At 40.1% G+C, this 25,426-nt stretch overlaps 1 protein-coding gene across 4 annotated transcripts in view; it reads right to left on the bottom strand.

Moving 5' to 3' along the window:
- tcf7l1b (transcription factor 7 like 1b) overlaps window positions 1-13,920 on the bottom strand; it is a 30,024-nt gene extending 16,104 nt beyond the window's left edge. For 2 of the 4 annotated variants that reach the window (XM_033972898.2, XM_033972899.2), the window contains exons 1-3: window positions 13,064-13,920; window positions 12,900-12,972; window positions 12,700-12,830 (exon numbers count right to left, since the gene is read on the bottom strand). In XM_033972898.2, the coding sequence (XP_033828789.1) occupies window positions 12,700-12,830; window positions 12,900-12,972; window positions 13,064-13,249 (390 nt within the window). In that variant the 5' untranslated portion in view covers window positions 13,250-13,920. The remainder of the gene's footprint in view (window positions 1-12,699; window positions 12,831-12,899; window positions 12,973-13,063) is intronic. The other 2 variants (XM_033972900.2, XM_033972901.2) reach the window with 1 other exon arrangement.
- Between the last annotated feature and the right edge of the window lie 11,506 nt (window positions 13,921-25,426).

Here is a 25,426-nt window from a genome sequence, read left to right as displayed (position 1 = left end):
TGTGGTTTCTATGGCAACGTGGCCTATTAAGGCCAGGCTCATTGGCCTCTTAACATGCTCTTGTACACAAAAGAACTATTAGTGCAAAGAGAGAGGGGAACCCGCACCAGGGGGGTCTCACAACACCACACAAGATTTAAGTAACATTTTCAAGTTGGCTACACTTGTTTGCAGCAGTAACTACTATACCCCAAATCTGATGCACACCTCACATAGTTCAGGAGATAGCCTTAGTATCTATATTAATATGTTTGGAACTATACCTGTGCAAACTCATGACAACAAAGAACCACTGACTAAAAGTTTTCTCATTTAATTTTAGGAATTCTTTGAACATGTTCCTGAATGTCAACATTAAGTGTGGAGTGGCTTCAGTTGAGGATATCCCCAACTCTGTCTCTAATACCAAATAACAAAATCCATGACCATAAAACATAATTAATAGACATTTTAACTTTCTGTCCAAGTGGCTGCGCCACCACTTTAGCAGTAGCTTAAATATTTGCAACTCAGGGTCGAGTTTGCATGACACAAGCCTAAGTTATTACTTCCTGTGTGCAGACAGTGTTGAACGTTTAAAAAAAGCCATTGTCCCTGTTGACTTTCAGGTAATTTTAATCAGAGGTAGTTAAAACAGAGGTCTGGCCCGAGGTTAAAGTTATAGGAATAAGTGAGTAGCTCAGATCATATAAACTTACTGTATAATTACCCACAGCAGAGAATGATTACGCATCTGGGAGAGAGAGGCCATCCCATAAAGACGAGGGAGGAGGGTGTGAGGCTATTCAAGTCAATTATGTGAAGTGAAGTTTGTGGTTTTCTTTACCTGCAAGTAAGAGAGCTACTGCTAATTGTCACAGAGTGCTCCACTTAATGTCAATGTGGTCTTATGTCAAGACAGACTTCATCTTTCTATGTCAAGGTCACCATATTTTAACTCCCCTGCTGTTTGTCACTCCACATGCACTTTTACTGTTAAGGGAGTGGCCTGTTATTGCATTGAAATTCAGTCATAAAAGTCAGTATAATTAAGTCCAGAATTCAGAATGGTTGCCATCACTGGTTTATAGTAAATCTCAGCTTAGTAAGATGATGTGTGATTCATGCTTATACAAACCATACACAAACATCAATTTATTTACAAAGTGAGCACACAGGAAGCTATAGTAAGTCACCATTCTATCTTCTGACCTATCTCTAAACAACTCAGATATGAAATAAATACAACAGCAAATATTTACCCCTAACCCCAAGAGTAAATCTACTCCATCTGCTAAAAGTGCCTCTTAGGCTGGGGCACAGAGGGCGATTGTTTCTTTTTTTGAGCTCACTGCAGCTGACTGAGGCAAAAAAGGCAGTGAAGGAGGATCTTGAAGGAAAAAGTCAGTTCTTCAAATCTGAGGTGGGCATAAGTGGGTGTAGTGGAGAGATGAGGAGGGGAGAGAAAGAAAAAAAGGCCCTAAATTAAACACATTTGTTTCTGCTCTCACATACCACAAGTCTTATGAAAACAGAGGGCTGATTGTGTTCACTCTAGGACTTCCCCCCTCCCTCACCACCCAACACCACCCAACTCCACACCCCTCGCCCCCCGCCTGCCTGGCCCCTCCCCCCGCACACAGCTGCCTGCAGATGCCTCCTGTGTTTGCCTGCTCCGTGTGTGAGCCCAAATGTCCAGGCCCTGTCTCATCTCACTTTTTACTACCTGACATGGCTATCACCTCAACGCTAACCCGACGCCCTGTCCCGCCACTGACGGCCCCCAGCTCTGCCCTATACAAACTCATATGCACCACAGGTATGCAGGGCAAAGCATATCTGCTGATGCAAGCAATTTGACCTGGTACACACGTTAATACATTTCTCAAGAAAAAGCTTGATATTACGGTAGTTTGTTGATTTTCCCTAAAATGTGTGTTTTACAGTCCACAGTGGATACCATGTCAGTCTCCTTACATTCGTTCTACTCTGTCTCCAGTCTGCAGGGAGGTCTGGACTCCAGCCAAAAACTTTATACCTAAAACATATGTAAAAGTCATTTCCTGCTATCTAGAGCCTGCACATGGTCCTGCTCAGCTCTTAAGGACCAACATTTATGGATCCAACATTCACATCCTGAGCTTAAAACTTTATAGTGTGTCAATTAATCAATACAGCATTGAAAAATATTTTTTAACGGTCACAAGGAGACTAAAGCATTTCAGGAGGACAACATTCAGGTTGAGTGTGTTTCCTAAAAGTGATACAATGATATTTTTGTGAAGATTAAGTCAAAAAGCTTTATGAATGACTGACTCAACTACATTTATATTTTTCTGAAAAGATCTTCCAGACATTAAGCAGAGCAGTCATGGTTATACATGCTTTTAAATAAATACAACATGCAGCTGCTGCTATCTTTCAGTTCCAATACAATCTAATGAGAATGGCAAGGTGATTACGATCAGGAGCTGCTGTAAATATCAGATTCCCAGGGACAAGGTTTAGGAGAGGCCCCTTACAATTACACAGTATTCAGGAATGCAGAGCATGAACTACAGTAGACAAATGCTCTGTGCTGCGTTTGGGATGTTTTCGGCACAACACAAGTTAGGTATACAACAAAGTAAAGCCAGTTTATCTTCCACAACTAGCTGTTTGCCCAACCAAACTGGGACCGCAACTCAACAAACTTTTATTCAATTTGAACTGCACACTACTGCAAACAATTAGTGTTAACCCAAGAACTGTAAGCTGCTCAGCGTATAAAGAGGGAGGTGGGGAGCGAGTGGAGAAAGAGAGGGCCTGCTTGTGCACAATTACAGCAGGGATTTATGGCCTGAGAAACAATTTATAAATCACAGCGCCTGGGCTAATGTGCTCCAGATTGTTCTCCATGCAGCTGCAATTTTGGTCTGCGTGAAACGGCATAATAAACCTGGCCATGGGACATGTTTGGGTGGTGGTGGGGCAGAGGAGAGTTGGAGGTTCAGGGTGTAGGCTGTCAAGGGGTCTAGAAAGTTTTTTCTAGAAGGTTTTTAGAGGTGTTTCAAACAATGAAACAGAGCTTTTTCAACAGCTAAGAGGCTGTTTGTTGTATAGTGAACAACAAAAATGGTGCAGGCAAACCAAATAGCCGGACAATATGGCGGCTGTGCCAAAACAAAAGCTGTAACCATGTAATTGCACAAGTTTCCACTGAAGTAATAAAGTGAAAGCTGGCAGCCAAACTCTAAGCCACTTTAGCTCATTGTGAAACATTTGATAATTTGAAACATTGGTACAATTATAACCTTGACATGAGAGAATATTAATGTTAGCTAGCAAGGCAATCTGTTAAATAAGAGATAAACATTACAATCTGAACTGATGTTGTCATTGTGGCCTGCGGGCTAGTGTGGACGAATGGATCGGATGTGCTGAGGGAACCCTGGGCTTTTGTGACCACTCAGCCAACTGGCCCTGAACCTTGACCTCTAACCCTTCACCCTGGGGGGCAAACAAAGCTCTGAGTGACATTCTGAAACTAGACACTCTGTGGGGAGAGAGTGTCTGGACTGGACTCCAATAACCCCATTAACTCTGCAGCAAAGATTTATGGCTTTTTTTCTGACACCGCAAATCTGAAACTGAAGAGTAGCATGGATATTTCAGACATAATTGATTGACCTGAAGTGAGATGGGTGCAGCAATTACAGCTTGATAACATGTTCTTTCTGCAGGGAAACTCAGAAAGTTCTGTATTTTTCAATTATGTATGCTTAGTGAAAGGTGTATCAATAGAAATTCAACTTAATCTTGAGTGATGATCATTGTCCAGTTTTAGAGTGATTTATACAATGCAAAGTTTTGTGTGAATTAAAAGAGACAGAAAAGTCAATACCAAAAGCTAAGTTGTGAACGCGAGACTAGGTGATCAGAACGCTGAAAGCCACTGTAGTATTTAAATGAGTGAAGGAGGGAAGAAGACTGGGCCAAGCATTCTGTAGCTCAGCTGTGAGGCTCTAAGCCGTGGCCCTGGGGTCTTTGTCCTGCCTTTCAGGGCAAGTCTGAGGTAGTCAAAGACCCTATTCATGACCGCCGCTCCCCCTGCCAACACACCCATACAGCCTCAGTCAAGTCAGCCCAGAGCTATAGAGCCTGCCCATTTCACACGAGAATCAGACCTGCCCCTAAAGCCTGCTTCAGGGATTTCCAATAGGCAGCCCCTCCGACCCATGTACCAATCACACAAAAGGCTTCCCCGGCCCACTCTCTGTCATATACAGGACTGATTAGATCCTGCTTTCTAATGTAGCTACTCCAAATTTGTCGCAAATAAGCCAGTGACATTTGTCAGGATTTGGTATCCAGCCATGTAAAAGGATGATGGATTATGTCAGGAGAGGTGTGGAGTTGCCACGCACTCCTCCCATATCTGTCATTATTAACCAAGACAGGGTCAAACCCATGCTAATGCTCATTTTATTCAATGGGAAAAAAAACTAAAACACAACTTGTCAACTTGAGTATATCAAATGAAAAAGTAACAAAGAAAGATCTCAAAAGAAGAATGTGCACATAAATATCCCACAAGAAGTAAGAACTGTCTTATGTCTGCTAGCACAAGGCGCAGTATACCATGGCCATTACTCATAACTAATCAGGAACATTACCTCATCATTTTAAATTGGACAGACGAGGTCGCCACACAGTGACATCCTGTGGACCGAGCTCATAAAAATATCAACTCATCAAAAGTTTCTGCAGTTTATTTTAACAGGATCCACAAGTCTGGTTGGAGATAAGGAGGCTACACATTTTAGATGACTTAGGCCTTTGCTTCAGCTTTAATTCGATTTGAGACTCTGTGGAACATTGTGACTCTTTAACAAGAGTAATTGGTTTATGAGAGTAACAAGGGGAAGTAAGGGGCACCTAGGGGTGAAATTATGACCATTATTAGGCAATAAATTAAATATCATGAGAATATGGAGACGAAAATATTGATTTATGTCATATTCTATGATTCAGCAGGGACATAACTCAACAGGCTACAAATATGAGTAACACCACGCACACATTGAAACTTTTCATCTTAGCATGTGGATTTTAATTTGGCAATAACTTTAAACCAAATACCTTCCTGACAACTCTCTCCTTTTTACCACACTTGCTGGCAGAGTTCCCTGTCTTGTGACACCAGGAGACTGGAATAAACAGACTGTGGTAAAATATCATTTATGTCCCATAGCTATTACTGCCATCCATACGAGGCCTGACCTTTTGACCTATAGCTCAATCCTCTTTGCAGATGGCTCTTCCTTCTTGTTTACAGGTTGATGTGATAATATGACATGGGTCTGCCCGGGCTTAAACGGCGTGTACCAGCAGGAAACATCTATGTCCCCTTTCCGTTGGTGGGACAGACTCAGTGGGGGCCAACCAAACTGATTTATTACTCTACCATGAGGAACAGCTGCTCTGCTCACTGTCAACTAACCTCCTCCTGAAGCTCCATGCACTTCTTAATTTAGTTTGACCAAGACAAATCCACTAGGTCTTCTTCTTTTCAATGGCCTTTCCATCAGGGGTACTTTTAGTAGCTGAGTTAGATTATGTTTTAGGATAGAGTGGTTTATGACAACTCCCTCTGCTCTGGGACAGACGCACAGACTTATGATCCCTTGTGGCTAGATGTGCAAGTTCGCTAACACTACTGTATGAGCTATTCTCTGGGAAGACATTCCACTGCCCCCTGCATGAACTGGAGCAAATCTGATATAAACTGTAGTCATATTGATGCTACATGCTCATGATCTGATAGCCTCCTGCTGCTGGCTGATTGGGCTGTGAATTTTAAGGGAGACTGCAAAGCATAGTGGTCTAGTGTAAAGATGCTGTGCACCCTGGGAGACAGAATCCCCTCAGATAAGTCAGAGCCTCAAGGTCTGGAAGCTGTCCCACCGCGGGATAACAGGCGCGAGGAATAGTAGGGCCCATATCTGCTCCAGTTTATGCTCCCACAACCACATCTCATCAACAATCTCTGCACTCTCTCCCTCCTTGCTGCCTGCAGAGCTCAAACTGAAAACAGCTGCTTGAAATACCAGACTGATGAAACCCGGTTTAGAGCATTTTGAGTTTCCTCCTGCCGTACAATCATGTTTTATTTGCTCTGAGAGGTGTTTAAGGTACAATTACAGAGGAAAACATTTCGTTATGTGACTTAAACAGTAGTGCTCATGCTCACACATACTCTTACCTATATCCTCATTAAGTTTTTACACAAATGCAGTATATAATCCTATGATGAAGTGTGCATTTAGGGGCTCAGGCTAAATGGTATGATGGCTTTTCACTAATAATTGACTATTATGTGTTATTAAGCAATTTACTGGACAATTTAGTTCAAGTCATGAAATATGGCTTTTTCATGGTGATGCAATGGTTTATAATTAACATGATCATTTAATAAATCAGCAACTGGCAACATTGGATGACCAGTATAGGGTAAATACACTTATACATTAATTCCTGACAGCTAAGAGACAATCCTGATGGGTTTTCAAACTATATATACTACCAATCAAAAGTTTGAACACATCATCTAATTCAGTGTTTATTTTTTTCTTTGTGTTTAAGACGCTCTACATTTTAAATACATACTGATATATGAAGTAAGATATATGTTGTAAAGAAAAAAAGGTAAATAACTCTACTATTTTTTTTAATATTTATATTCAAAAGTAGTCGCCCTTTGCTTTGTCAAAAAAAACAAAAAACAGTTGAGTTATTTAACTTTTTTTCTTCACTACATAATTCCATATATCTTGCTTCATATATTACATAAATATTTGATGTCTTCCGTATGTATCTATGTAGAGCTGAAATGGTTCATTGGTGTAATCGATGAAGTCGACTAGGAAAATATGGCGACACATTTAGACCCATGTCTTTAATTAATGTGGCACTCTGAACATCTGCACTGTTTTCCACACACAGAAGACCATCGTCAGAGAGTTTTGAGGAGCGATAATGTTAAGAGTGTGGCTGAATAGAAAGTGTTGTAAAAGAGAGGCAGGCTTCACATCGCTGCATGTGCCATGCTGTCCATACTATCTGTGTTTGCGTATCTAAAACTTTTGTCCAAACATAAATTGTCCTTCAGGAAGACTCTGTTTCTCAGTGGAGTGCTATGCAGGTGCTGTTAACGTGGACTGTAGAGGCGCGCGGCACACAGGCGTGTACCTGTACAGTCCACTGCACTGTGCGTCTCTACAGACCGCGCGCCTGTATAGTCAGCGGTGTTGCGTGTTGCATGCCTGTGCAGTCTGCTGTCTTCTGTATGTATATAAAAAGTAGAAAGTAGTCAAAATAAAGAAAAAGAGATGACGAATATGAAAATGAATAAGATGAAAGAATATTTTCAAGTCCAGACTTTTAATTGATAGTGTTACAAAATTATTATTTAGTATTATATAGTATTGTATGACAAAATGTTGCTTACAACACCATGTCAAAATCAGGATCATTACTGCATTTCATATGTCAACCATCTAACAGTCTAATGTTTATAAGCTTTAAATCCAGTTTGTCTGGATTTAACCAGGGAAATGTGTTGCAGAAATTCCAATGAGCTTCTGTTGCTGCGGCCAAACACCGTCAATGAGAAAAACACATAAATTGATGAAAACACATTTGCACTCATATTCATGCTGGCACATCAAAAGGACTCATTGATGTCACTGAGGATGGGCGTCCGCGGCTGGAGAGGGGAGCTGCTGCTGCTTATCCTTCCCTCAAAGGGTGCAGCGATTCTCCTGATGGGCCCCGTGCAAGAGCAGCCAGAGAGGGCTATAAACAGAATCACTAATGTCAGGCGGGCCGGGTGGGCTGGGTTGTTAGGTAGTGAACCAGCGAGGCAATGGGGTAGCAGCAAGGAATTGACACCAACTCATGCTTTCCACAGAGACCAGAATGGGAAGGATGTAGAGTAGGGCTGACACAATTTAACACAAAGTTTTACACAAGTGCTGTCAAGAAGTGCAGCATTTCGGGTTGGAGCATGTGAGACAATGCTAAACTTGCGATTGTTCCAGGAAAAGTGTGAGCAAGGTGGGACAGTGCAGCCTGAAGACATGAAACCTCCTGGTTAAGAGCCATCTCAGCATGTAACTTTAACACACAACAGTAATTACCACTATAAAATGCACTGGGTTGTGCTAATTAGACCTGACCTGAATTAGACCTGTAGAATATAATCACTTCTCCTCAGCACTTATTATCTGAACTACTCATCTAATGTAATCCGCAGCACTTAATACAGTGTTGTGCATGTGCAAAAGGATTTATAAGGTGTAAGAAATACCTTGTTACTATTAAAATGTTCATGACATTTTCAAGTACTGTAATGGACATAAAGATTCTAATTTTATGTTGAAAAATCTAGTGAATATTTTTAAATCCATAATGAAAAGACTGCATTTTATTTATTAAAAAAAGAACAATAGTTTGACAATATATCTGTAAAAGTGTGTGATGGACTGTCATTTTAGCACGACTACGCTCACGTACCCTTTCTTTAAAACCTAAAAAAGTTGCAGTACATTTATACCAATTAGGATGAGATTGTCCTAAACATATAATAATTACACATGCATAGCCCTAGGCAGGTGCTCAGTGCCAGCTATGCTATTTCTGTGGTCGCTCGCAATCTGCTGCTAATTGAACAGTGCTACCAAAATGATGTTGATGTGTTTGCCTTAAAGAGAAAAAAATGTTTAGAAACTATAAACCTAGTCAAAAATGCTAGCTGCTGTTGACACAGTGCTTGGCTGAAAAAATATTTGTGCGCTCACATTCAGATTACCTGCAGCAAATACAACACTGAAGGTTGTCAGTGTGCAAGCCTGGTACACTGTGGCTCTGTTGCAGCGGAGCCTCACCTCAACCTCTCCACCCAACTCTGAAATCTCACAGAAAAGCATGCCGCATGCCTGAGCGCAAGTGTGCAAATGCATAGACACACAGTAGAGGTGAGTGACAAGCTAAGTGCTAACCTGCTGAAAAGACACCTCCACACAAACAGTGTTTGCTTGTGCAGGGTGAGGTGCCTTTATACACCAGGACAATGTGTATGTTGACTTGTCTTTGTCCATGTGTTTTAAGGACTCAACTCTGAAAAAGGAATAAAACATCTGAAAGGTGTGCTATTTTAGCTACTGGCATGTCCAGACTTATTCAAAGATCCTATTCACTTCTCACTAGGGCTAAAATGTGATTAATATGTTAAATGACATGATACAACAGTACTGTTATAATCAGATACTTTCCAGCTTACAAGTTTTGGGGAAACTAAAAACCAGCTCAGCTGTTGAGGATTGTGATAATTCAGTGTCATTTTATGACAGTGTTGAGTTTTGTAAAATGGAATGGCATAGAATATGGCAATCTAAAGTACTTACTTTCTTAGAAACACAGTTTTGAATTTGTCAATGCTGTGATGAATCTAAAAATGTGCAGCCCTCTACCAACATTTGAGGTAATTTGAGCATGTAGATTTCTCAGTCATAGAACACTCAAAACAAGTATTTTGCTCTTTTTCTTGCAGTTTTTTTTTTCACTAAATTTTCTTCAGCAGCCTTTGGCTTTATACTGTGGAATTGATGAAGATATATTACAGTGGCTAACCTGTGTCTCACCCAGGCGCTACCTCTCACACACAAGAGGCATTTGGCCCTTCAGTGATGATGATGATGTACTAACAGAGTTATCTAAAGTGCTGATGAGGCAGACAGGAGGTGGTGTCAAACACACTGTGTCCTCCAACCAATTAGATCTGGCATCAGTCTGTCACTATAGACAGGAACAATGTGCTGATAATCTCATCAATGCACAGACAAATAATGCATTGAGTGACTTTAGAACAGCCTTCTGCAACATCTCTTGAACAGAACCCTCCTCCTCTCAGTGGATTACAGGGGAATGTCATCCCAGAGCAGGCTCTAAATCAGTTATATCTAGCCCTCAGGGGAACTGCGTGCTGATCGCATGTAGGCCTGTCTCTTGTTGCTCATGATAGGGTTGCCACATCCAAATTTAAAAGTCAGGCCTCAAATCCTGTGTAGTACATTGCATTGATGTTTAAGCAATGAATCCTCATGCATGTTCTTAACAAAACTGATGTGTACAGACAGCATAGTTGTAAAGTAATACATATGTTAAAAAATGTCTTCTCACACCAGACACATTGTTGTAACTGTAATGACAAAAATATGTACGTTCACCTCAAGCTATGAAAATGAGCTCTGCACCTGGAAGTGGAAGCTGCACATTCTGTTGCTTGGTGTTAGTCACATGATTTGTTTGAGAGACATAGCATCAATATGTCCCAGGCAGCGAAACTACATACCACACTTATAAAACTAATCTATCATCATTCCCTGCGCAGCTTACCAAAAGGATAGCACCAAGAACAGATCAAATCTCAATATTTTGGAAGTAGAGAAGATTCTAAGCGTGTTTGATGGATTAAAACTAAACACAGGGTTCTTGCAGTATGATACAAATTTACCAGTAACTACAATATCTACAAGGCAAACAAAGTAACTGCAGTAACTTTTTGTTTAATTGGTCTGGTGTAGCACAAGGGTTAAGTGCCTTCACTTCTTTACTATCTAAATTATCGTTCTTTAACATAAAACAGCAACAGATAAGGCCTTTTAAAACAATGCAGGCTTAATAAAATAATGTTAAAATAAATAACAAGATAAGGCAGGAGCATTATTTATTAATATCTGCTACTAGCCCCACATATGCTGCATGTTCTCAGCCTTATCCACAGGTGTAAACAAGACAAACTACCAAGGCATAAAAAGCCAAACAGTCCATCAATCAAAGCTATTACTGACACTAAGCTGAGAGCAGTGCGCAATATGCAGCAGACCTTAAGACATGTCCTAAGTATGCCAGCTATTGTCCTCCTGCTTGTTTGCTGCCACGGTACTGATTGACGCAGGCAGCGCACCGTGTCCCATTGACCTCATTATTTTTTCCTTAAATATAGGGATTAACCACTTGCTAAAATTTTAAACCTTTGCATTCATTATTCCGCAACTATGCCTCCAGCAAAAGTGTCGAGTGTTTCAATTTTAAACTTTACTTTGCACAAGACAAAAAAGGACGCATAAGAGGCTTTCCTATTCAGTGGCATAAAGCAGCAGGCAAAACAATGCTGTACAAGATAATGCGCTGCCAAGAGCCTCTTTTTTTTTTACTGTGGATGAAGAAAAATAAACAGCTACATGTTAAGGACTATGGAGAGGTGCATATAATCGTATTGTCTTCTGACCTCAAAATGATTTCAGCCTATATTTAACAAAAATGTGCAATTGTAAAATAAGAAATAATTAACTTCATTTCTGGGACGTGCACAATGTTGCAGATGTATTATGAATGTGCATTTCCATACATTTTGAGTTGTTTTTTCTGTCTATGTGAAATGGCTCATATAATAATTCTGATGTGGCAATTACTGCTACTACTTTATTTTCTCTGTTATTGGAAATTGCTTTTATTTGTTTTTTTTTATGTGCTTCTGGTTGCAAGTACACAGAATTTCCTTGTGGATCAATAAAGTTTTTCTAATAGCAAATGTTCTTAGGCCAGTGTCATAGTCTTATATTACATAATTATTATGTATTATATTACTGTTTGGTTTATGAAAATATCCAGCTACATTACCGCACATCAGATGAGTACCTACCGGTATATTACAACACCTTGCGTGAGTAAAGCAACCTTTTAGTTAATGAGACCCAATGGAGACCTCCAATGAAGCCATCAAGACTGCTCAGAATAACAATGGCCAACTAACGCCTTTCTAATTGAATGGAAGGTAGAGAGGAGGTAGAGCGGGGAGTGGGTCCAGGGCTGTGAAAGGAGGACAGAAAAGCAGAGAGGTGGGGCAGTGGTGGTGAGGAGGGGGGGTTTTCAGTGGGATGCTTGCCAGGCCCTAACGAAAGTCCTTGTTTTGGGGGGATGTGACACAGATTGGGGGATGGACTAACTCCGGGTAACACAGCTCTCCTGCAGGGATTATTTTAAGGAAGTTTACTCAGTCCTATTTAAAGACTGTAGAAGACTTTGGGGGCATAACAATGGAGTTTGCTTTACATAAAATTCAGAACTAAAAACATTATAGGGATTAAATTATGCAAAATCACACACATTTAAAACAAACATTGCAATGCAATGATCATCACCAGTATTACATTGCAAAAAAATTTCACGGACAAAGTTTCCCTTGTATGTCAAACAAGGTATTACAATGCTGTTGTTGTCCTGCATCAACAGCTGTAACTAAACATAAAAATCATTAGTCAAATGCAGATTATCGATGGATCTTAACTTACTAACTATATCTTGAAGTTTTCAGCCTTGAGCAAAAAGAGTGACATGTCATAAATAATCCTAAGTGAAAAAAATGAGTGAATGTGTGAACTTTCAGACAAAGCAGAAGTTGTCAAATGTGGTCCTCTATAGTGTGGGTGATAGAAAGAAATTTATATCTCCAAAAAAGAACAAAGAAGTAGTTAGTACTTCTAGGCCACTTGGGGGGAATAAGGCTGCCAGTCGCTTGCACAAGGAACTTTTACGCATGGCCCAAACTTTTAAATGCAAAAAGCTAAAACCTAATGCACAAAGAATAAGTAATGTCATGCAGAATAAGGCACTTACTGTTCGTGCGCCGGGAGAGAGGGAGCCATTGGATAGGTAAGGGTTGGTGAGGTCTGGTATCATAAGAAACGGGTAGCCTGGGTAGTGGTGTGGACTCTTGAAAAAGCCACCATCTTGTTGTCGTCTTAGTGCTGCACGCAATAAATACACAAATTCAAAACATGCACAAACAAAAGTCTGTTCAGCGGGCAACTGTTTACCTTCACTGAAGTAGTCCCTCGTCCTTTCGTAAGCGTCAGAGTCGGGTCGTGTTCGGGGGCGCCTTTCTGCCTGCTAATAACATCAACAAAAGTCAAGGAACAAACTTTTTCAAGCGCGAGCGCCATTCAAAACAAGACAACAACTTTGCACGTGTTGCGCCTACCTCAGAGTCCGACGAGCTGCTGTTGTTTTCCGATTCGTTTACGAGGGAAGACTTCACATCATCCAAGTCCCTTTCCGCTGAGACGTTTTCCGATATCTTTTCCTCTTGCTCTCCTTCATCTTTGAAAGAAATCATCTCATCATTAGCCCCCAAATCATCCCCACCGCCTCCGTTTAATTGCGGCATTTTGCACCGGCTTTATAAGTTTCTACTTGGGTACGATTGAAAACGCGCAAAGTCGCCTAAGTATAAGGCAGAGTAGTCCAGTGGAGTCGAGGGTGAAAACTTGCTACAAGAAGCTCGGCATGGTTCTCAAAACTCCATGTTCATCCTCTGTAAATGTCTCCAAGTCCCATGGTGAGTTGTCTGAGAGTAATCCACACGAAAAGTTGGACGGGCTGCGCGTAAACGTATGGAGACGCGGTGACCGGATGAGCAAATAAGAAAAAAAAAAAACTTGGCCAAGAAGTTACGCTGTGTCCCCCTGCTGCTGCTGCTTGTGGACAACTTGTGGCCACTTCGAGCGCCTGTCTCTCTCCTCGATTAGCGCTGCTCAGGAATCTCCCCAACAGCAAACCATGAGACAACATGAACTACAGTCCAAAGCATAACGAGTGGCTAAGCAAAACCAAGAAATACATCCGATTTCACGTCCTTAAATCCATGTGCGCGCAAAAGAAGGATGCAAAACAATGCGTCTTCCAGAAGTTTGACTGTAAAAAATAAAAACCTAGTCTAACAAAATCAAACGGAAATGAAAAGATAACTTAAATGCTCAGCTGAAAGTCGCGGTGACTCGTTCCCTCCACATTGCTGCCGGGAATGTGCCCAGAAAACTACTTGGTTGTTCGAGTGGAAGAAAATGCACGGCCCGTCCGTAGAGGAGGAGTCAACGCTGAAAACCGACACTTCATTCAGCGCCACCAATGATCGGCTATTCTTAACCCTGAAGCCACCACACACTGACAACAGCGAGCAGACAGGGTGACCCGCAGCGTGAGACAGTAACTACAGGGGCAGCTACAGGGGCAACTACAGGGGCAGCTCCAGGGGCAGCTACAGGGGCACACGTGTGGAAATGCAACAGGCTACACAATAGGAGCAATTAGACTAACTATTGATTCATAACAAACTAAGGTAAGCCCATTGCCTGACTTTATTGATGCACAGGGGAAATTACAATACAATAACAAAGAGCAAAAAAAAAAAAAAAAAAAAAAAAAAGGAAATAATAAATATAAACAAATAAATATAAAATACATAATTATAATAATAATAATAATAATAATAATAATAATAATAATAATAATAATAATAATAATATATGAATTACTTTATTTTAACCATAGATTTTTTTTAACTTTATGCATGCCCTTATTTGTACTTATTCAGAGTTTTTATATTGCAGAGAGTTCCTAGTTTGTGAGTTGTGTTCACTGGCAATGGCAATAAAAAAAGTCTTCTGATTCTGTTGTTGTTTTTTCACTAGCCCAATGTTTAAATAAATACATAAAGGAAGATGAAAGAAAGAATATGGCAGGTCTTCTTCCGGCTTGCAGAGTTTTGAGGGGTACTGAAACTTTAGGTGTGCAAATATAGTATAATATAAAGTAGCTGGTTTGATTGGGTGGACAATGCCTAGCCTTGTCTGGCAGTGTAAGAGAGCCAGTAGAGGACATGTTATGACTTGTGTAGCCGAGTAGTTAACAATCACTCAATTTAGGTATTTTCAAAACTTGTATCTAGTTGCCACAATGTTTTAGCCATTAATCGTTATATATAATATTGTACATTAGATTAGACCTTCTTTCAATTACATTTTACTCCTATCCAACATAGCCACCAAGTACAACTCTGCACAAAGTTGTTTCAAGCATGACTCTAGACAGCTGTGCTCATAAAAGCCCCTTCTATACTTCACAAGTGTAAAATTATGAATTGCCTCTGTAAGTAGTAGGCCGTCTGTCCATCTGATTTATAGAAAACCGCAGAAGTACACTGCCTACCAATGTGTTAAAATGGCAGCCTGGTTTTACTGAGAAACACTTAATTGCATACTACCAGCAGTTAAATTATACGTCTGGAACAATAGTTTTAGAAAGACAAAGCGTGGCTACACCTGGGATAAGCGCCGTGCATTACGGTACACCTCCTGGCAAGTGAACGGAGCGGCCTGTGACACATTACACTCAAAGACACTGTGATTACTGTTGACTTGAAGGATATGATTGAAGGCAGAGTTTTGCAATAGGAGTTGGAAAAACAGGAAGTGCGTCAGTTTGTAATTTCTTCTGTATGCATCTGCTTCAGCACAGAAGGGAACTCTGGAGTATCTCATGTTTTAGATTTCATATTAATTATCTAACTATTGGAATCTATTAAGCTACTCTTTAGTGTTAGATGGACTCCAGACTGATCAGGCTGACAGTCACAGTCACAAATCTGCATGAAGGAAGTGGCCAACGCAAATGTATTTATAGAAACAATATTGCCATAATAATTTGCAAATCACTAGGCTTCAAATGACAGGAAAACCAAAAAGGGTGAATCAAAAGAGAAATAACAATATTTGAACTACTTAAATTGGGAACACTAACTCAGCAATAAAGTTTTTTTTAGATAATGCAATAGCTTGTGTGGCTCACCATTCTTAGCCCAAGCTTGTGGACCTTTCTTTACCTCTGATGCAATTTGACAGGCTTCCCCTGTTTGAGCTAGAAGTCATTGATGTGTTGCTGTGCATGTCAGCAGGCTGAGGCCTGACTGACAATCCTGCAGTGTCTCTGTGGGCCTCATTAGATCCTCACTCCTGGGTATGTGTGTGTTTGTATGCAGTTAAATGTACCACACTTACAGTGCATCCCTGTGCATGGTCCACATTTCTGGACAGTAGGGCTCTGTTCACAATTGCATGCATGATCATACTGGTGAAGATTTGCCCTCCAGGCTACACATCATTGTTATCTTAGCTGGAGTATGCAGACAATGTCAACAGCGTATAATTTCCATGTTTTTTCTGTAACATGTTTAAATTGACAATACATACTCCTCAGCATACCTCAGCATTTAAAGACAATATATTGGTTCTACAGGAATATAAAAATGAATGATAAAGACAAACATATTGAGTAATATCTCAATCTGTCCATGTTTTCAAGTTTTGGATCAGCACTGCCTTGTGCCCTTCTGGCTTGAGTCATGGTGTACAACAAATGACATATTAAACACAGAAAAAATAATGAGCATTTGTCAAACATGGCTGTCTCTTAAACAGACACTTCTCACACACACATCACTTTCAGCAGTGTGCTATCAGGCACCACTGGCATGTTGTGAGCCCACAGTGTTTCACAGCGAGCTATAGCAGCACAGTGAGATATGACACTTATGCTACGAATAAAAAGATCATTTTGCAAACAAGCATTTATTTATTTATTTTTTACTTTAAAATTATGTCAGTGGGTGGGTAAAAGTTGTTTCTGATGCAAAAATAAGTCAAGCTCATTATGAATTTGAAATGATTGACCGATTTAAGAGAGAAATGGCTCAGTCAGAGGATGTAAAACTATGGTTTGCTATGATCAGTACATTGTGGTCAAGGGAAGAAATAGTAGTGTACCTTGTTGCTGGATGTGGTGCAAATGTTGCTATTTTTGTACGTTACTATAAAGTTGTTAGAATGCACAGGTAATCACACATGGGGTGGCATATTAGGTTGGGGATAACAACATACCAATATGACCACCAAAAATGTGATGTCTTGCCTCTACAATATATGAACTTTAATCACCTACTTATTAGTGTGAAAACTGAAGCACTGTGACATTTACAAGTCTAAATGTGCTCCACCAGCATATTTCTACATTCTCCCTTCCTACTTCCCTGCCTTGTTAGAGCAGGACTGGCTTTAACTGAGAGTTGATGACGGGTCAGACTCAGGAGAGATGCGAACAGCCACAATCTTAGCCTGGAGGCAGATCGACTGGTGGCCAGAAAATGTATTCACACAGAGCTGTCCCTGCATCTGCCTTACTTTGAAGTTGCTCTCTCTCAGTGCGGCTTGTCCTACGTGACTGTGTGTTCATTTCTCTGCACACTAAAGAGGTGCTGCTGAATCAGACATGAGTTACACACACACCAATACATGTATGAGTTGTGTGCTGGTTGAGCAAGTGTGGGTTAGATTCAGGGTGAGGGAAAAGGGAGGGGTGGGAGATACACTGTGCCAATCCATACTTGCTTTGGAGAATTCAAGGTCATTCTTTCATGTTTAGCCAAGCACCGGTCAGTCCATTTCCAATCAAAGTGATGCCTAATTCAGCATTAATTTCTTCTTCTCATCTCATTTATGGCCTGTTTTGGAGACATTCTGGACTTTCCTGTCACATACTCTAATCCGCTGTAGTCTGCTGTAGTCGTTAACATATGTATGAATGTGGTGTGTGGTTGGTAGTGGTCTGAAAGGCCGATGGCTCAGATTGGCAGCCTTGCTGCTGTCAGTCTTCCCTGGGGCAGCTGTGGCTAAAGTATCTTATCCCCCACTGATTGAATAATGCATTGTAAAGCGCTTTGGGGTATCTCGAAAGGTGCTATATAAATTCAAGGCATTGGATTTATACAGCGCCATTTTCTTTTTACTTAATTTACCACATCAACAAACATGCCTTGGAGTCACAGTAACTTGAAGTTTGTGCAGTAGCAGTCGTCTATGCAGTAATAGTCTTTTATATTTTAGGTCAAAGTATTTGTGGTAATACAGTAGAAGTACAAATAGTAAAAGTAAAAACAAATCCCTGTGCATTCTATGTTTTTACTTTTGTGCAGATTTCATCTAAGCAACCATACTCAAAGTTAATGTGAAAGTTCTTGCCTGCACAATGTAGAGTATTGGCCTATATTTTTCAAATGTACACAATATTTGCCTCATCTCTGCAGTAGATTAGCTCAGTCCCTCAGTCATCACACTAAGTCAGATGGGAGTGTCCCATGCAATCGTGGATCTCACCAAAATAAGCTCATATCCGCTTTAATCCAGAAAGGTCCTGTTTCCAGGCTGGTATGGGCGTATGTGGCATTTAAAACTGTGAGGATATGATTAGATGACAGTTTTTACAGCCTACAGGGTGTAACTGAAACACTAAACTGGAAAATAAAAGTCTATGTTGCAAAGTCTGATCCTTGCCTTTTCTGTTTTCTTTGGCATTTTGTTGCAGTTGTAGCTTTCCTTTTCAAGACCAAGACAAAAGTGTTTACCTCTTGAAACCTCACAGAATTTTACATTTCTTTTTAATCAACTCTTTAGAAATGGCAAAGCTGTATGGTGAAGGCATTATAAATGTGTACACATCAAACACTTGCAGGTGCATATGTAGAACTGGTTGCAATGAAGTGCTCACTCATTGCTCTTGACTGACATATGTGTGTGTGTTGTTCCCTTTTGCAGGAGGATGCTTTTAAGGAGCATTATTTTTGAGAACTTCAAAGCCTGTGCCAAAAGCACTCTCCCTTTTGGAGTGTGCCACAGATTGAAAATGGACTTGTATTTTCCAAATGGACAGGAAGAGGCCAAGGCTGGTTCTAAGCTGATGCTGTGGATTCAGTTTTCTTTGTAATATTTTTGCAGCAGGAGTGTGCATTTTTGTATGCAATATAATTAATGATTTATAGGCATTCTGTGAAAGGATAAAGAAAACTTACACAAGCTTTGTGAAAAGGGGTATTATCAGCATGTGGACAATGGGCAACATTCGTTCTGAAAAGAGAAATCCAAACATTAGCATTTTTATCCTTGCTACCACGGCATTGAATACTGTTGTTGTGTCCTTGGGCAAGACACTTCCAACCTCACTAATGTTAACTAATGTAACTTCTCTTGAAAAATGTATCTACGTACATCTCAATCAGTCTAGCCTGGTTATTTAAATCCTAATAAAATAAATACTCAAGTATTCCTACAAATAGCTTTGTATTTCTTTCTATTACAACTATCGTGAAATTAGGGGACATTTTTTATGCCATTTTTGATCATTTATGAAACATAAAAAACATTAAAGAACAATTTCTTATTTTAACTCAAGTTTGCAATTGAGTTTTACAAGTACTAAGTTTCTAAATATGTGAATGGGTGAACATCTACCATTATTAGCCATTAATTATTTTCGAGGGAAATACAGGGCCCCTTGGTTCACTGTGTACACTACTGAGCATGTGGCTTCATAAAAGTCCATTCAGTGTGATCTCAGGTCCTGCAGGTTTTACTGATCCAATGAACATTTTCTAAAAGCCTGTGTTTTCTCACCTGACGCTATATGACTGTTTGGAGGATCACAAACTATGATGCAAACCCCTCGCCTATTCAAAAGCCTGTTGACTTTACTTAATCCATGCACCAGATTTTTATGAGCATTACGCAAATGACATAGTTTGCATTAAGTGTGAAGCGTACAGTTCCCCCGCGGAGGCATGCACGGCTGCGGACAGCTGGAGTAACTCGAGCCCCTCAGTCACTTATCAGCACTGGCATCCACACCATTTCCCATAGCCATCTTCAGACTGGAAGAATCCCACCATTGTTTTCATGTCTGTGGGCCCAGTGTTAACTCAGCAAGACCCTGATTGTTGCAGAGATATTAAAGAAAATGGTAGATTTGTCATTGTCCATATAACTCTTCTTGTGTCTTGTGACATCCAAGCTCTGCACTGTGAGGAGGCCAATAGGCTTGTTTTTTATTATTTTAATATAAGACGTATGATTATTTTAACTATTTCTTCTTATTCAGGATTGGGCCTGTTTTAAATTATGGGATTAAGTTGATCGTGTGCCCTGTGTTATGCCTTCGTGTATAGATAAACCTGATAAATACTGATTTAGAAGTGGGTTATTAAGTGTCCTTTATGTGTGTGATCAACCAATGTGTGATAACTTGATTTTTGCGAATAACAAAAATAAACCACAAAACCACAAAATAAAAGCTTTCTTTGAAGTTCCATTGTTCCACTGCAGATTATTGTTGTGGGCTGCTGTATTCCTCTGCATTAATGGAAAACACTAAGTCAACTTGAGCGACTGCACCTGCCTTATATGTCAACAACAGGCTCTAGCACACACTTAAGAAAAGACGTGGCTTTCACACCAATGACCAATGGCTGAATCTGCTTTACTTTCTAACTCACAACAATGAGCCGGTTAGCCCTCTTTAGACTCTATAGGCTGTGGCGCCTGGTCTGTGTGGCCGTCAGATTATCTCCTGACTGCCTCTTTACATACAAGCTTATAGGACTTCCTCACGTCCTCCTGTTTTTGAGCCATGGGTTTCCAGGATGCTTTGGGCCAGTCTGTTTTACACATAGAGGCAAGATTCTCCCGTGGGGGCTGTTACGAGGTTACAGGGGGGTAGTAAAAGGGTCAGGGAGAAACTGTCAGTCTATTTCCTTTCTCTGGCCTTGGGAAACTGCACCACAAGTCTTTTGCATATTTTTAGTGTCCTTGCTGTTTTTTGTCGTATAAGATTGAACTTGTTCCGAGTTCTCAGAGGAGTTTTATTTTTCACATGCCCCATTTACATGTTACTGTGTATCACTTCCTCCATCATTATCTATATCTCTAGCACACAAGAGTAATGCAGAGGTCTGGAAACCATCATGCTTAAGTGTTAGACTGAGTGTACTGCTGATGGTGACCCCCTGTGTCTGCAGCTGCCAAAGAGTACAACAGTTCAGTTACGGCCTAACACGATAGTTACAGGCCAAATGGGCAATGTGAATCATAAGTTCTAATGACATCAGAAGTGGAGCATTAAAACATTATCCATAAACCTGTGAGGGAAATGTTGTTGTTATTTTTCCATAATATATAATGCAAGTCAACAATAATCACTTAAGTTCAAGGAAAAGTAAAAATGTGTGCGTATGAGCGCCAGCATTATCAAAACATTATAACTGTCAGTGAATGTGTTACTGGAGCACTTAAATTGCCAGTGCTTTCCCAGACAGTTTTTTTGCTTTCACATTCAACAATACACTTATAAGTCTGTGAATGGATGGAGATGGGCCAACAAAAATAAGTCATTTCTGTTTTGTTTTGGCCCACTCCTCTGTAATGCCTGAGCTTGCAGCTGCAGAACACTGTGGAAAACAAACAGTTGTGCAGCTGGGCTCCTCAAGAAGACGGGAGCAAAACAGGGAATTTTAATCCACTGTTCCTCTGGCACCTTTTACATTTATTTGGTCGTAAAGAGAAGGAAAGCACAGTGCAATCTGAGAAGGACCAGTAGAATGTAAATTTAGGTTGAATAAAAACACCTGGACACCTGCCTCATATGTACATGTCCACACTTTAGAATATTAGATACCAAAGGCTGTTTACCTAATTGATTCAAATTTTAATATATATATATATTATTTTACAGGCAGGGTTGTGACGAAATACACATCAATGACTAATACAGATATGCAAAAGAACTGCTGTTGTAATGATGGAGTTAAACAATGTGCTGCCTCATCAATTTGGGAATGTGTGTGTTTTATATCTGATGCCCTCCCCTTTCAGTTTGTCTCTTTAACTTTAGATTCCTAGTGGATTACTACTACTGGATCACTTTTCGATAGTATTCTTATTTATAATTATCCACATTGTAACAGGGTTAGTATTGTCCCAGTTGTATCCTCATCTCCACTGTACTAATCCGGCACATGTCTCTCATTCGTTCCCTCCAGTGTGGTTGAAAAACAAACTATAGGGAGAGCCTCAAACCATCTCCAGCTGTCACATCCCTGCTCCAATCCCAGTCTAACCTGATATGACGAGGCGCAGCGAGGTGAGGGTCAGGCCTGGAGGAGGGTTAGGAACATGTAACTCAAACTCAGGGCTTTATATTCATAATTGCCTTTGGTTGAAAGGTGAAGATTGCCATGTGCAGCACCCATTGTCTCTCATGTTACCTGTATTAACTTCTAACTTTACACAATACTCCAGTTTACTCTGATTCATAGAACTATCAGCTACACTGCTACATAATCTCTGGCATGCATTTTGAAACCTACATTATGGAGGTGAATAAGGTAAACACATTTGGATTTGGGATAGTGCTCAGAATTTGAATAACAAAATGAGAGAAAGAGAAAATACTATAAATATCTGCAGCTATTGACTCTGCTTTAACTTAACTTTATCTTTTTTGCCAACTAATCCTAATCTACTTTTGCTACAAATTCAACAAATGTTCAAGTATTTCCCCCCTTCTTTTCATTATACTGAATAATGTAAACCTTGTAGTATAAAGTGTCATTGTCTATTAAAAAATAAACAAGCTTCATGCATGTCTGGAGAACTGATTTTGTTCAGGCCTGAGAGAAGGCAACAGGCTTTAAGTTGTGCTGGTCATGACGCTATAAAAATAATAACCCAAGAGAAATGGATTTTCCCACAAAAAAAGTCATTTTATTTTGGAGAAATATTATTTATATTATTATGTAGACTACAGCTTCCAGCTCTGAAAAACATCTGGATACTTAAATGAAATATTAATGTTATTTGTACATCACCTACTTAACGTAATGAGTCATTCTGAAGTTGAATTGTGGGGGTGCTTCAATTCCAACCTCTTGCGTCCTTTTTTGGGGCATTCAGGAGCATCCTGTGACCTTTGACCTTTCGGACAATGGAGGCCAGGACGTTTCCCTGTCAATGGTGATGGAGCCAACAACAGGAACATGAGGGTGCTCATGGGAAACAAACTGTTTATTGTGTGGCAGGATGGACGCCCCCTGTGCCCCACTCACTCATTTTCACACAAATACACACGCATCAGCCACACTTACATGCCTGCAGATAGAGCTGCAACAGGTGTCCACGTTTTTAGCATCTGTCTCCAGGGATACAACTGATTCTGTTACCTTCAGATATAAACCACTAATGTCACACAAGAGACATCATATTTTTAATGTCTATTATATGAATATTAACCCATGTTAACTTTGTGCCTCCTGTGATCTGCACATGAATGAAACACAGAGACATGGGCTGTAATTTTAAAGGCTTCATTGAAAAAGTATTTGAATAGCAAAATTTGTTATAGTAGTAGCACTGTACATGATCACTTTGCTGCTTTATCGCTCCTTTTGCTTGTGCTGCCTAAGAGGTTTATATTTAGTAAGACTTTCTATTTGATAAGAGTACCAAGCCATTTGTTAGCGCTGCCACTATGTCTGTTTAGAAGGAAATCCCTCTTTTGTCTTTTAAGGAAGCTCAACAAACTGGGAAAACCTGAATTTGTCATCAGAACTACAACAGCTGGAACGCATTGCATTTGAAAAGTCACACTATTAGTCAACGTTGCAAACTGGTTATTACCAACGCTCAGGAGACCGCTCATTGCAAGAACAGCACAATAAAAGTGTTTGCAAACTTGTCAATCACCAAGTCACAAGTATGATGTAACACAGACAGAGGGCTTGTGGGATTGCTCTTGAAGTGATTAACCGCTTAGGATTTGTGGTTCTCTATGACTACACATTTGTGTGAATCTTTGCTCTTAACTCAATGCACATCTGATAAGGGTGGATCATGAGCAGTTTTACAGGCCCTACTATGACTAATACCGCTATAGAGAACAAATAAGCCAAAGACACTCAAAGTTTGACCATAGTCTGCTATGACAATTACACTACAAGCCAAAGTAATGTGCATCTGTTAATAAAAAATATTATGGAGGATTTGAGATATTCCAGAGATTTTACATTCCCAAAGGCCACCTCACAACCAGAGTGAAAGCAATGCTAATGACCCATGAAAAACTGATTGCCCATACACAATTTCCCCCATGTTGCTTAGCACTCTATTAGGCCTATTTAATTGAGCAGAGTGCTGACTTCACTGCAGCTGAGCCCTGCTTGCATATTGCCCGAGTCAATAATCAAATCAAGGCCATTTATAAAGATGGAACAAATATGTTTTAGTATGGGAACAATTTTAAAAGAAAAAAAATCTGGGATTGTGAGCCCAACCAAGATCAGCAATCTGTGGATTTATTGAATAATTTAGACATTATACGTTAATTTGGAAAGCATTTGTCATGATGACCATGGGAAAAATGCCCCAGTTGTTTAGAATGACATAGGCCTATGAGACACAATGCGGGCAATGCTAACTATTAAACACCAGTGAACAATAATCATCAGTGAAGACAGCTGAGTAGGCCCTACAGAGTTTCAAATGAAAAGTAGAAGCTCTATGTACCTTGTGAGACAAGCCAGCCACGTTCCACACCCATTCATGTCCTGACATCTTGGCTCATCCATCAGTTTGGGTCTTGGGGCACTGTCCTGTAACAAAAACTTCTGGTGGAAAGTCCCCATTCTATGCTTATGGTGCATGTCACCTAAGTATAATGCAACTGTTGGTCAACCACGAACACAAGTCAATTTTATCAAGAAGCAAAAGGTAAGATTTGAAATTTAAAAAATGAGAGCTTTGTGAATAGAGGTTTTAAGGGAATGTCTTGTGGGCTTGCCCATAGCGTATGTCATAAAATTTCACGTTGATAAATGGCCTTTCGAAGAAGACAAATTTTCAACACAAGGTCCCGTTGCAGAGCATCCAAGTGCTACCTCTGCTGCTGCCTGAATCTGATTACAACCAGGCCCGGAGGACAGGCAGGTCATTCAGAGCACAGAGATGAACAAACAATAAGATATTATCTAAAGGAATCTTCAGCTTTCCAAAGGAAAATGGTTCCTCTTAGTGTCACTCTGACGATAGGATCCTCAACCTGACACTGAATCAGCCATTTAAGAAGAATGAACACTGCAGCCCATTCATACACACTCAGTGAAATAATGAGAGCTCCTTTTTCACTCTTGTTTAAAACATATAAAGAGAAGAGGCTTTTCTGGACAGGGCTGTGCATAAACTGGAGCATGCAACTGACTCAAATGATAGGCCTGTCTTACCATACTGTTGTTGAAGCAACTTCTTGAATCTAGTTAAATTATTTATAATTTGGATAGATCTCAATAGGCTACAATTGTTAGGCAACAAGTTTATCCAGATAGCAGTTCTGTTGATGAGTGCCAGAATGCCGTTAACTAGTCTACTGCCTACCTGACCAAATAGTGACATCTTGTGGTCAAAGGTGGTAAGTGATTTAGCTCCACTCACTGCTTCTCCTGCTATTTATTATTTATTCTAAGTATGTTAAGAAAACAGGGTAAGCCGTTATTATATACTGATAACATGTCATATACCTTTATGTAATAGGCGGTCTGTGACAAAAAGTATTTTGATTGATTTCTGTGGGCGATGGTTGTTCTGTTTATTATGGTTGACATTTGAATCTCGCGATGTTTCCGCGACACTCTCCAGGC

Source organism: Periophthalmus magnuspinnatus, chromosome 9 (assembly GCF_009829125.3).
Source record: "Periophthalmus magnuspinnatus isolate fPerMag1 chromosome 9, fPerMag1.2.pri, whole genome shotgun sequence".
Classification (NCBI taxonomy): Eukaryota; Metazoa; Chordata; class Actinopteri; order Gobiiformes; family Gobiidae; genus Periophthalmus; species Periophthalmus magnuspinnatus.
This window is presented reverse-complemented; position numbering and strand designations above follow the sequence as displayed.